The sequence below is a fragment of the Peromyscus leucopus genome, chromosome 22 (genome assembly GCF_004664715.2).
Source record: "Peromyscus leucopus breed LL Stock chromosome 22, UCI_PerLeu_2.1, whole genome shotgun sequence".
Lineage (NCBI taxonomy): Eukaryota > Metazoa > Chordata > Mammalia > Rodentia > Cricetidae > Peromyscus > Peromyscus leucopus.
Window position 1 is genome coordinate 46,246,446 of NC_051081.1, and position 13,547 is coordinate 46,259,992.

Genomic DNA, 13,547 nt, shown 5'->3' on the forward strand with positions numbered 1-13,547 from the left:
AATAATTATCTATACTATAGGATGTAGTGGATTAAGGTTAATGATGTTCCTACTTCCATCACCATATCTCTTTCTAATTAATCAATTAATATCAGAGTCCAGTTAGTGCCATTCATATGCATATAGATATAGGGTCCTCCACAGGGGCATGAGGAATCTACCAACATCCATACTCCTAAAGATAAGTGTCCTATTCCCCATCAGCAACCATCAACTACTGTCAAGAGCAGCGTCATTTGGGAGCCCCACCACATCTAAGTTGGAAATTTTAACCCACTTGATCTTGTATAGATCCTGTGTGGGTAACTAGTGTTGCTCTGTGCAATAGATGTGTTATATCTAAAGTACAACCTTTCCCAGCATCTCTCCCATATTCTGGCTCTTTCATTTGGCTTTCTATAATGTTCCCCAAGCCTCGAGGAGAAAAGGGTTTATATAGTCATCACATTAATGGCTGAGCACAAACTTGTTGCTTATTTTGATCACTTTGGATAGTAACATGTCTCTGTGGTAACCACTGCCTTTTGCTTGGAAGTAGCCAAAATGGCTATGAACAGAAACAAATATATAGGCAAGAGTTTGACAATGTCACGTTGTCATTTAGCTAACCAATACCAATAGTTTCTCTCCCCTAGGGCCTATGATTTTCCTAGCTGTGAGTTTTGACCATGTTTATAGTACCAGGAATGAATTCCCTCCTGTGGATCAGGCCAGGCCATTTTCATTGCTTTTGGTTGCTCATAGTCACTAGATGGGAAGACCTTATTGTTAAGACACCACACACTTTGGTTTCAGGATACAGAGAAATCAGTCTTAAACTGACCAGGAAACTCTCCCTACTGGCTAGCTTTCATGGTGTTAGAAGGTGCTCTCTGATGGATGATAGGGGAAGAAATGGCATCACTGGCCTTATCCATTGCTGGACCCTGCACACAATAGTGATAAGCTGCAAGGTAAGGTGTGTCCACTGGTGGAATAATGGCAAGACTATTTGTGGGATAACTAGTTGCCCTCTAGATTGGATTTGAGGTCTGCTTTACAGTTTCAGTTCTTGAAGTTTGACTATACTTTGTAAACACATGGCTGAAAACAAAGGCTTAGGCTCAAGCCTCGGGACCACATAAGCTGGATGGTGTGGTGGCACATTCTAATACCAGCAACCGGGAGAAGGAAGAAAGAGGATCAGAAGTTCAAGGTCATTTTCTGTCCATAACAAGTTTGAGAAGAGTCTGGGCTGTATGGATCCCGTCTCAAAACCAATAACTATGTGAAGAAATTTGTAGATAAATACAGGATTTGCTGTTGTTATAATAGGCTTGTTATTTTTGCATAAAGTTAACAGAGTTGAGTCATATCAGCACTGGTTGAGCATCAAATGTAGACTACTAAATCAAAAATGGCAGTGCCATAGTCCTGGCTCTAGAGTAAAGCTATTTCAAAAGGCAAAATGGTTTCTATTAACTTAAATTGTGTTTAATGGAACTTGGGGCCTGAAAATTGGAATATCATATGGCTGAAATACATGTTCAAAGTAGAGCTCCATAGAACAGCCTGAGGGGTAGCCAGGCACTTACTAAGACTCAGGACAGAGATAACTTTGAAATAGGACCAGCTAGGAGAGAAGGATTTTCTCCAGAAATGAACCAGATCATGCAAAGGGACACAGTGACAAGTTTTGGAAGTCAGGCAAGGTCTCCTGCTTATGACTCCCAGTAGTTATAGGTCAGGCGTGACATTTCACAGGTCAGTGATGTTGAAAGGGCTCTAGAGAGGCTGAGGACCAACTAGAGTTTAACTTTCATGCTGCCTAGGAGCCATTTCCCCCCATTAAGTTATTGCAAGTTCTTAAAGGATCTAGGAAGTAACAGGGCAGAAGAACTTTGGTTTCAGTGACTTTTGTTTTGTTTTGTTTTGTTTTTTGATGTACTGAGAATAGAGGAACTTGTCCATAGCCTGTTCTCTTTTGTCGATCCTGTCTCATAAAACCATGCCCAGATAAAGCAGAGCGCTGAGATGACAATGGTGAAAATGCTTAATGAAAAATCTCCTCCTCCGTCTACTTTGGAAATTGGTCTTTGAGAAAAAAGCCATGCTTCACCAGTATCCCCGATTCTTCAGATCTCCAACATCAAATTAGTATTTGTATTTCATTCTAAAATACGTCATTCTTGAGTCTTGGCACTCCCTCACCTTGCACACAACAGGATGTATACCTTAAAACACCAAGTTGACATGCCTTTCCTTAGGTACTGACTACCATAGCCTGCCCCAAACCATATGAAATTCTGTTAAATGCCTGGAGGTTCTAAGAGAATAATAACTTCCCGGAAAACTCCAGGGTACTCTTCCTAAGAATTCTGGGGGAAAATATTAAATATAGAAGCATATATATTTCATAAGACATTAATTCAGCTACATTTTTAGTGCTCAACTTCATTTCAAATTATTCTAGCTGCTGAACCAGCCTGGAGGTCCAAAAGACATCAGTCAAAGGAGACTGATTTTTCTTCACACCCTTCCACCACCGTATGAATGTCAAGCAAGCAGACTTTCCCTTTTTCACTCATGAGGTAGGTATAATCGCTTGGGGGTAAGATTGGGAGAGATTTACCTTTGCAAGAAGCAAAGAGGAATTGGGTTTTCAGCCAACTTTTCCATACTGACTGAACATCTTGGGGCAGTCTTAGGCCCAGTAAATCACATTTAACATTCCTTGTCTCATGTCTATGTCTTGAAATTCAATCCTTGGTTGCCTATAAAATTTGCAGCTAAGTTGTATCACCTAGGCAGAAGTTAAATTACCAAGAGGGGAAGAATCTGTATTTCCAAAGTCATGAAAATCATGAAGATCATTCATGAAGAAATATATTTACTACTGTGCTGAAGACAGAGAAAACTTTTATACTATATATAGCTAATCTCTTACCATTTGCAATATAGCGTAATATGAAGCTTTCATCATTCAAACTGGTTTCCTAAATAGGAACTAGTTTCTCACTGAGTGATGTGTAGAGAGAGTCACATATAAGTTCACCTTCAGTTTTTGGTGATTTTTTACCCTGGGAAGCCATCTCAGTTTTTCTCAGGTTTTCCCATCCATTCAATTAGACTGGATAGTGCTAGGCTTTGCAGCTACACAAAATGAGCAAGTTACACAATCTCCTTGTCCCCCACAGACCAAACAGATGTGAGAGGAAAGACTCAACTGACATTTATCACAGAGGAAAGAGTGTGTGTGGGTGTTCCAAGCAAAGTGCAATGGAAACTTCCAGAAGAAAATAACCAAAATCACTCTATGGGTTTGGGTGGATTTGGGGTTATGAAAGGTGGATAAATATGGATATGTTGTTCCAGAACTGAGACAGGAAAGCTGGTAAAGTGGACGAGACAGGAAGTCATAGAAGACTAAATGGAAATTCCATGTTATGCAAAATGTAGGTGGCTTGTATCTTACAGTTGTGGGACATGCAGCTGGGACAGGACAGGTTCATACTATGCGGGACTGTGATTATCCTACTAACACACATGGTGATGACTCTCATGAGCAATGAACCTGTGTGGAAAAATCACCATGGCCACAGGTGTTCAGAAAGAGGAACCATGGGGTCGAGACAAGTGAGGAAGCCATAGGAGTAACAAGGTATGAGGTGGGCACCCAACTTGAGCAAATAGCAGATATAATTAAAGCAACTGGCATCCAGGAAGTGTTCATCACAGCCAGAAAAACCAATGGCATATCCCATTAGCACAATCAAACGGAAGGGTAGATGGAGATACTTGAAAGGCTTTGGCCAATCCTCTTTCACAGAGACACATCCCACTCCCTCAGTAATTATAGGTCCTATAAGCTAGTCTTCCTATGTCTCTGAAATCTCTGCTTGTTCCTGCGTGTGAACACAGTTTGGGCCCAAAAGACACATAAGGAATGTGAAAACCCTAGAGCTGTGGGTCGGAAGTCTGCCCTTAGTTTGACAGCTCTAAACCTCAGGATCTCCACTAAAGTGACTCCTTAGAGATGGTACCATTCCTCCTGGATGTGACTGTGCACTGTGTAACCATTTACAGCCTAGTTTCACTAAGCATAATTTCCAGCATGACTATAGTGTGACTATATTCTCAATATAATATGATGCACATATCCTCTAACAACTATTGGACATTTATCTGGAATTCTAATCTAACCCAAGCAGCCTATAGCTTTGTGAGCTATATCCTGCAATACTACCCTGAGCCTTGCTTCCTTTCAGCTCAGAACCCCCAACCCTAGAGACATGCTACCTCTGAGAAGCAAATGACAGGAAGCGTGTGCTGCTAGGGGTTGCAACCTGTTAAAATTATCCTCAGTGACTCTCACAGGTTTGTGGGCTGATTAGGAGAATCCGAAATCTGAAGACAGTGGGCTTCATACTTAGTGAAAAACTAGCATGCTGCAGAACTATTGGAGGGGGGGGGGAGTAGTTGATTTATAATAACTTATTTGTTAATGCAAATATTATAAAATACTCTCATGTTTCCTACTGGGACATGTATAGAATATTAGTATCTGTCTTGATGTCACAGACATATTGTTGCTGGAAGCAATAAGAATAAGTATGTAAATAAATAAAAAGAAAGGAAGGAAGGAAGAAAGGAAGGGAGGGAGGGAGAAAGGAAGGAAGGAAGGAAGGAAGGAAGGAAGGAAGGAAGGAAGGAAGGAAGGAAGGAAGGAAGGAAGGAAGGAAGAGAAAATCCAGAAGACAAATATGACCTCACTTTTGTTGTTTGAACCTTGGATTGCCGTTTTGATGCACTCTCAAAGTGTAGCTCCGGCTGGCTCAGGATTACATTTTTCTTGACTCAGCATCCAGAGGTTTGAATGATAGGTCTGTGCCTGGCTTACACTGACTTTTGGAGCATTTATTTTGAGGTATTGGCTCTTGGCTCTATTTGTACCCAATATAAGTATCTACTGTTCAGATAAAACTAAGTTCAAGACATACATTCACACACAAAAATAATTGGGTTATAAAAGCCAACAAGCATAGCAAATTATTTTAGTGTATATCAATGAGTAATGTTTAATAAAAAAATAAAGACAAAACACTCTGACCAAATGGCATCCCATCTAATTATTCCAGCAAGGTAAGTCTGTCTTCTAGTCTTAGTCTACAAATGGAGAACATTATTATTTCTTATAATTGTAGCAAGAGCTATAATAACAACCTTCCTCTGAAGGAATAATCCTGTGATTGCATGCTGGAAAAGTCTCACCTTGAGGTGAGAGAGAGAGAGAGAAAGTGGATGTGGGAGAAGTCAGAGACAGAATTACTAGTTTGCTTTCATCTTTCCGACCAAAACAAGAGAACAGCTTTTACTTTCTTGGATCCCTAGATTTTTCTCGAGGCAAAACGGAATATTCCGGACATCCTTGAATATAAAGCCCCCAGGCCTAAGCCTCCTGAGAAGGAGCTCCATGAGCGCTCTGAGGCACCTTTGACAATTTCAGCTATGGAAGCTTATGTCATTACCTAAGGCAAATGGTATGATCGCTGAGTTTCTGAGTGATCAAGAATTACTGAAAACCATCTGATGAAGACACCTGTTGTACCTACTATGTGCCACATACCATCATCCACCCGAGAAACTGGTAAAAACCTACAGCTGGAAGAGGGGGGGGGGCTGCTCCCATGAATTTTCTGCCACTCAAATCATGGATCTTAACTCGCCCTTCTAAGGAGGCAGAAAGTACCATTTGTCACCCCAACACATTCAAACACTTGAAATACTTATATTGAGGCATCCAACGAGGTAACATTCAGCCTCAAAGGTAAACTTGGAGTTATGCAGCCGGAGACCCTCGTACGTTATTAAAAGGTTGGAAATTAGGCTCTTAGGTTTTCTCCGGTGTCTTCAGTTGGCATGGAGAGCTGTTGTTGCCCATTGTAAAGCTCATTAGCTCATTAAATTTTATAACCTCCACAGTGCATTCCCATTCTTACTCTTTCCATCGCCTCCCCACCTTTTCGGCTTTCTTTTGAATCTTGCTTTTGATTTTTTTTTTTTTTTTCTACTTCGAAAAGTGAAACTAAGCTGGATTCAGTGGTGCATGCCCATCATTCCAGCACTCAGGAGGTGTAGGCAGGAGGGCCATTTTGAGTTTGAAGCCAATAGCCTCATCTACACTGAATGTTCCAGGCTAGTCAGGATTACATAGTGAGTCCCTGTTTCAAAAAACAAGCCAAAATTTAAAAATAACTAGCTGCGGGCAGCAGTGTGTATGTTTGAGCGGGTGGGGGTGGGGACTAAAAGCTAATTGCATAAGTCACGCACTGGTTTGTTTGATTATTTGTGCTTGGTTTAGGCATAGCACTTTGCTGCTCAACTAACCATGAGCTGTGTTAACCCTTAACCCCTGGACATTCTGCTTTCTGTTTTTATAAATCTTAAGTCACTTTTCATTCTGGTCTTAAAAAAAAAATCTATGTGTGTGTGTGTGTGTGTGTGTGTGTGTGTGTGTGACACAATATTTAGCTACTGGCAGAAATTTATATAATATGCAATTGTACATGGACATTAGTTTGAAACAGGTGCATAGAGTATTCTTCTAATAACTAAAACTTTTCAAAGAAAATGAACTGACAGAGTCTTAGGAGAAATATTGTCCCATTGGAGCTCTTTACGTTTCAAGGAGACTGGAAGTCTGTGTTTTTCATTTGTAACCTTTTGTGCATGCAGCAAAATGTCTCTCAAAAGCAAACACGAGCCATTACCTTCATTTGTTGTAAGAAAAGGGGTGATGGGCCATAGCCCAACCATGTCTAGGGCCCAAGTTCAAGCTCAGCACCAAGGGCAAAACAAAATAAAACACAAAACACAAAAAAACCCCAAACCAAACCAAACCAAAACCAAACAGCAGGGAGCTTTGAAGACATGCATGTGGAGAAGAGAAAATTGGAGGCTTCCTATTGCTGTGTCATTTACCATTAATTTGACTTCATTTTGACTTTCCCCTGTGTATTAGGTGACTTAACCCTTTAATTCTCAGAGATGCTGAAGGCAAAAGAGAAGCAGTCACTAGAGGATGCGGGAAGAGTGTGAAGATAAATAATTGAGGTCTCAGAAAATTCACTATTTTGTACATATTAATAAAATACTTTTCTGAAAAATGCCATCATTCATACAAAAGTGTTCATCAAAGAAACATGATATTGAAGGTGAAAAACGTGAATTTTTTTTAAAAAATCATGTAACATCAATGAACTTAAAACTTGCTTCTGTGTCTGGCAAGCTATTATATTTTCTAAATGCAGATTAATATTTGTAATTCTTTTGTTAAAATATGGACATAAGGGTCTCTTACATGTTAAATATCAGAGTACATTTTATACATACCAATTTAGCTCATTGATACAGCTGATTTTTTTTTCTTTTTAATGTAGCACATACAACTCCTACAGATTTCTTTTTCAAATGAAAGAATGCACTTTCAGAGTAATGGCATTTGAGGCTTTATTGGTCAAAAGTATGCCCAGCCCACCTTTCCCATCTGTTGTTACTGTTTTTGTTTTTTTAATGTAATAAAGCTCTCTGAAAAACATCTGCATTTTAAATTTCTCTCCTTTTTTAGGTAGTGGTTTACTTTGGAGATAAGCCCATTCACAGGGGAAAAAAGACAGAGGTGGCCTCTGCCTTGGTGAGGGTTGGATAGAACACAGCTTCACACCCTCCACTTTATGGAGGTTTACCTTAGCTCCTCCAGGACAACAAAAACTAAAGCTACTTTATTGTCCTTTTGCAAATATAGGAGACTCATGGCTAATTCCTGTCACCATACAATCTAGAGGAATGGCATTCATCCATAAGAAAACTCAGGTGGCACCTACAAAAGGATCTTCAACTTTGTGGATCTTGCAACATCCTTAATAATGCTTTCAAATAGAAACCCTTTTCATGATGCAGCAGTTAGATAATATCCTCTCTACCATGGACTCTTTGTGTTCACAATGACCAAGAGATAGCAATTGTTTCCACAGGATCATGAGAAACCTCAGAACCCCTTTCACATTTCTTTTTTTGATCAGTGTTTTATTATTGTGAATTTGTAAAAACTATTATCATCCACCCAGTCCTTGGTAGATAAATCTCCCACTCATGTTAACATTGCCATCAAGTTTCCAGCAAGTATCAAACCTGTAAACCAGTCCCCTGTTGGCATGGCACATAACTCTCATCAGAGGACTAATTCAGTCTGGGGTCTGATATAGACTGATGCATTTCTCCTGTCCACTCACTGACAGGTGGAAGACACAATGTCAAGAAGGAGTCCCATTGGAGCAAGTGCTTAGGATGGTGTTTAATTCAGCAGGGAGCCAAGATACAGTAGTAGGACACAGGAAAGGATATGGGTGTGTAGACACAATAAGGAATTTCTGTTTATGGTCATCGATCTGTCATTTGCCAAAAGACTAAGTAGAGAAAACAAATGACTTCCAGTTCTCCATACATGCAAAGGTTAATTTAGTTCTTACGAAAAGTTTTGCTGTTGTATGTGCTGAAAGAAAAGCATAAACAGTTTTAAAAAATAAATCACTCATTAATTGGCTTCAGAAAAATACTTTAGTTCATATTTCATTGATTTGACCTTTTGACTCAAGATCAGAGAATGAATCCAGCATGAAAACAAAATGGAACAAAATAAAAACAACAAAAATCCCACAAAACAGAAACAAAACCATTTAAACCATGGAAAAAGCATTTCCCTGTCAGCTAACTTCCTCTAGTTTTTATTGCCTTATTTTCAAATGCCAAGAAACTGGCTTTGGACCTAGTATTTGCTGTTCAACTAAATCAGAGCGGTCACTATGCAATTGCTCACAACCATTAGCTCAACACCATTATTTGACAAACTCCCCCGAGAGACCGTATATGTCCTCAGGTGTGTCTAGCACATAGAATCAAGTAAAGACCAGTTAGGCTGCGGCTGTATCCCTTGGAGAAAATCCACAAACTCTTGCCCACAGGAAGGAGCTTCAGGTAACCATGTTTTGAAAGACACACATTCTGTCCTGATTCTAAGAGTGCTTCTCTCTTCTCAGAAAAAAAAACAGCAGGACAGGCTACGGAAGTGGGTCCTAAAGCCCACCAACTCTAGATTCCTTTTGAAGGGGATCGAGAGGTGATGAGAGAAGAGATGCAAAGATGATGATGATGATGATGATGATGATATACAATATATGGAGAAAAGAACCCCCCTGGAACTTGCTAGCAATCACCAAAGCAGCAGACCCTTGAACTGACAAAAATTCAGTACAATATACACATTAACGAACAGCTCCACCATCACAGGGCTACTTCGTAAAGCCAGGAAAAAACAAAAACAAAAACAAAAGTAAATGATTATAATGTCCCCAAACAGAATTCTCATAAGAGTTGAGAAAAACCAGAGTGAAAGGCAATGTCAGCTAAACTCTTAGCTAAATTCCACTCCTAATGGCCCCCAGTATTTAAGCTATCATGGATTAAAGCCATGAAAATAAAAATTTCAATTTGAAATTTCATTAGCATGTTGCTAAATATGATCAAGAGAAGCATCATCGACACTGTAGGCTTTGTTGACATCGTTGGAAAAACTGCTGTTTTCGTTTTAAAAAAAACAATCTCCACCTCCCCCCCTGCCTTCTAAGATCTTCTTTTAATTAGGAAAAGCCAAACTAAAGACACTGGCTAGGCTGTCCTAATGCTGGTTTCTGGAATGTTGTAGATCCTCCCTGCCTTCTTCTCCTCCAGTCCCTTGGAAAACAGGACTCTCTGAAACGCAGAGTGAGGAGGGAAGCAATCAAGGGATTGCTCCGAGCAAAAAGCCTCCTTCTCCTTCCTACATTCAAGTGCCCACACACCAGGTGAATTAGCTCTTTTTCCGGAGCAGGCGGGCCTTCTCACTCTTAAAGAGGTGCTGCGCCATTTTCCTCCGGGGACCCTGAAGGCTTCCTCTTCTGCGGAGGGTCGGTCAGTCCCGTGATGGCGTCTGCTTCCAGCTGTGCCAATAGGAAGTCAAACCTATCTAGCTCAGCCCGGAGCCTGGAATGCATTGTTAGGAGACCCTGGGTAGGAGAGCTGTGAGACAGTCCTTGGCAACCTCAGGGTGACCTGGAGTCCCCGAAGTGCTCCCAAGTACACAGGGCAGGCTCGATTTCATGGGAATTCTGAGATCGGGGACACATCCACTCGGGAGTTGAACTGTGCCCTGCAAAGAACAATTCTCACCTCTGACTGGTCTGTGTGCGAGCGTCCTGGGGTGGTGGTGACTGTCCCCTCTCACTAAAGGGTATTTGCCCTGTCTGGTGAAGAGTCACTGACCATTGGCTCGCGGGAAAGGTCGTGTCCTTGCTCCCCTTTACCCACTCCCCGTTTCCCCGTCACAACCCAGGGCCAAGGCGCAGGCTGGGTAACCCCGGCATGGTCACTAACACTAAGGGTTGTCTTAGGGCGCGCATAGCTGCGCCCGCCCGGTGCCGGTGTGAGTTCCTGAAGCTTCCAGCCGCTGGCCCTGGGCGGGTGCGCTAGGGGGTGCGGGGTGCAGAGCTGCGGGGACAGGAAAGGAGCTCCGGGAGTGAGAAGAAGCGCGCAGGGCTGCTGCTCTGGGGTTACTCCTTGTCGTCCACGAAGTCCTCAAGCTCCTGCAGCACTCGCAGGCGGCCACTGGCGTCTATGCGGCGCTTCTCCCGGATGAGGTCCTCCAGGCTGTGGAAACGGGCCGTGTGGACTTTGTTCTCCTCCAGATGCACCTTGAGATAATACTGCTGCTGCGGGGGTGGCGTGCCTGCGGGGACCTCCCGCCAGCCTTGAACTCGCGCTTTCCAAAGCGGCACCAGGCGGCGAAGCTCTCGGAGTTCGTCCAGCAGATCTCCTCGCTCTTGAGGCCCAGGTGGCCGCAGGCGTTCTGCACCACCAGCTCGGCCACCAGCGGGCGGTAGCGGTACCAGCTATTCACCACCCGGCCCACGTTGGCCGCGCCCGCCTGGTACAGGCCTGTCCTGCGGATCTCGCCTTGGTGCAGGGTGGATGATCTGCCCGCCGCCCACGTAGACGGCCCAGTGCGGGCGGGCGGGCTGCTCGGTCGCGGGCTGTAACCACAGCAGCTCCAGCAAGTCGCCCGGCTCGCAGATCGCGGGCAGCGCGGTGACCGCGTAGACACTCAAGTCGGCGCCCTGAGGGCCGCCGGTTACTTTGGAAAAGATGCATTCCTGGCCCCGGAAGGCGGAGAACTGAGTCTCGTTGAGGACGAGCTGGTGCAGCAGGTGGTGGTGGTGGCGGCTGGGGCTCTCTGGGCAGGGGCTGCAACCTGGGGGGCCCTTCACACCAAACTTGTCCGGCTGCCCGCGTTCGTCCAGGTCCTCCTCCTCATCCGAGAAGAAGTAGGCAACCCCGACCCGCAGCTCGTCCTTCTCAATCCCAGATGGGTCCCCAGTGGGCAACTCGCTGTAGTTGAGGTGGGTGATGCGGTCCAGTTGGTTGCCCATCAATGACGCGGCGAGGCCAGGGCCAGGAACTGAGATCTGCCGAGGGAGGGAGACAGGACAGACACCATCAGAGTCCGGGCTGACCCTCCTGGTGTCCCCTCCCCAAGGCGTTCAGTTCCCCTGGGGCCTGCAGCTTGCCTAAGCACCGGCACCAAAGTCGCCTGCGCCCGTCAACTTTGCAGGTCGTCCCTGGGTAAGAAAGGACACAGAAGAAGCCGCCAGTCTGGAGGGCCAGAGCAGACACCATACCGCTCAGCCAGCCTCCGACACTGCCCGGGAACCCTGCCCTGTAACTTCCACAGGAGAAAGCACGGGCGGGCTAGAGAGCATGCGAGGTTCAAGTGGGCGAAGGGAGCGCAGGTTGTGGCAGGGTGGGAGATGGATACCCAGACGGAAGGGTGGGTGTCAAGAGAAGCCGTTAGGCCTGAAGCTAGAGCAAGCTGAGCTCACATTGTGGTCGCCATCCTCTGCAGCCCACCTGCCCATTTTGCACTGGGTCACACCCCATCCCTGGCAGCCGCTTGCACAATGACAGACTCCTTAGGTGCATTCCCTGGACATCAGCAACATTTTGCAGACTTGAGTCCAGCAGACACTGACAGCCTGGTACATACACCCAACAGTGTTTAATGTCACACACCCACAATGACACATCTTGGCGACCACACATTGCACCCTCTCCCCCAATTCCTACACAATTCCGGACGCACGCCTGCACACTTGCCAAATGCACGTACACTCAAGCACCGGGGCACACCTGCCCACGCAGGCAGGTACACTCTGCCCTCTCCTTGCTTGCCTTCTTCGCTAGTAGAGACAATCGGACTGCGCCAGGGCGAGGCTGCTCTCTCTAAAATAACCTAACAAAGAGACAGGGAAGCAAGGCGAAACCGATGGTGAGTATTAGTGCGTGCGTGTGTGTGTGTGTGTGTGTGTGTGTGTGTGTGTGTGTGTGTGTGTGTGTGTGTAAAGAGGTCTACTTTCAACCCAAAGAGCCCCCTCTCTCCTACCAGCACACGATCCACACAATCGGACGAAGAAAGAAAAACCATTTTTTTTAAGGCAAAGAAAGCGGCTTATCCGTACCCGTGATTTCCCTGCTCCCGAAAACCCCAAACTCCTTTTAAAGTCTCCAGGTCCCCATGGGTGCTGTGGAGGCGGCAGCGGCGAGTGGGTCCTGGCGGCGCGTGAGACTGCGGTTCAGATCTACCCGGAGGCAAGCAGTGCGGTGAGGTGCCCAGAGAGGTGCGGGTGCGCTCCGTGTCTACGCTGGCTCGGGCGTCTGCTCCACCTGGCAAGTCCTGGCTCCACTCGGCTTTCTACAGCCGCGCCGACGACTCTTAAATCGCCTGAACAGCCGTTTTCCAGGCCCGCCCCGGAACGCGCCATTGGTTGGGACAGATGCCCGAGCCCTGCCAATCTCTGCTGAGGGTGGGATCAGGGGCGGGTTTCCTTTGTGCTCCGCCCTGCCCAGCCCCCAGCATTTTCCCCAGCCTCCCTGCTTTGGGAGCGTAGGTGTGAGCGCCGTGGGGGAGCGCACCAGGGGCGTGGCTTGTGCACCCAGCTGCTCCTTTGCAACCGAGTCCCTGGCAACTGAGAACACAGTCCGCCCGCGTTTGTGTTCTGTATTCCAAGGGGACAGATTCCAGAAGGGAAGCTGAGTTTGGGGGTGGAGAGGAAAAAAAAAAATCCACGCTGCATGGTTCAGGCACTGCCAGTGGCTGGGAACCGCGTCTTTGAGGCTAGCACTTAGGGCTTTGATGGGACTTCGGAGTCTTGTTTGGCTCCTGGCTGTCGCGGAGTCGCTTCTGTTCCTGTCAGTCACAGACGCCTTAGAAATTGCAGGATGGCGCTCAGTGCCCGTCCTTTGAGCCAAGTGAAAGTGCTGACCCAGCGCCGGCGCCTGGATTTAAAAGGAGAGCCCTATAGGTGTCAAAGGCTACCAGAATGTCTGGGCTTTAGCTGCCCCCTTCCCTGAATGCGCCTGTGACTTCAACTTCCCATTCCCCATGAAAGGACTGAATCTCAAACTCTAGTTGATACTAGTGC

General features: G+C 45.4%; 1 protein-coding gene across 1 annotated transcript; it reads right to left on the reverse strand.

Annotated features, from left to right (window-relative positions):
- Positions 1-10,468: 10,468 nt before the first annotated feature.
- Lratd1 (LRAT domain containing 1) lies at positions 10,469-12,848 on the reverse strand. The gene is given in 4 exon segments (XM_028877668.2): positions 10,469-10,810; positions 10,813-11,035; positions 11,037-11,534; positions 12,585-12,848. Coding segments are annotated over 3 exon segments (873 nt in total). The 5' UTR covers positions 11,499-11,534; positions 12,585-12,848; the 3' UTR covers positions 10,469-10,622.
- Positions 12,849-13,547: the final 699 nt, after the last annotated feature.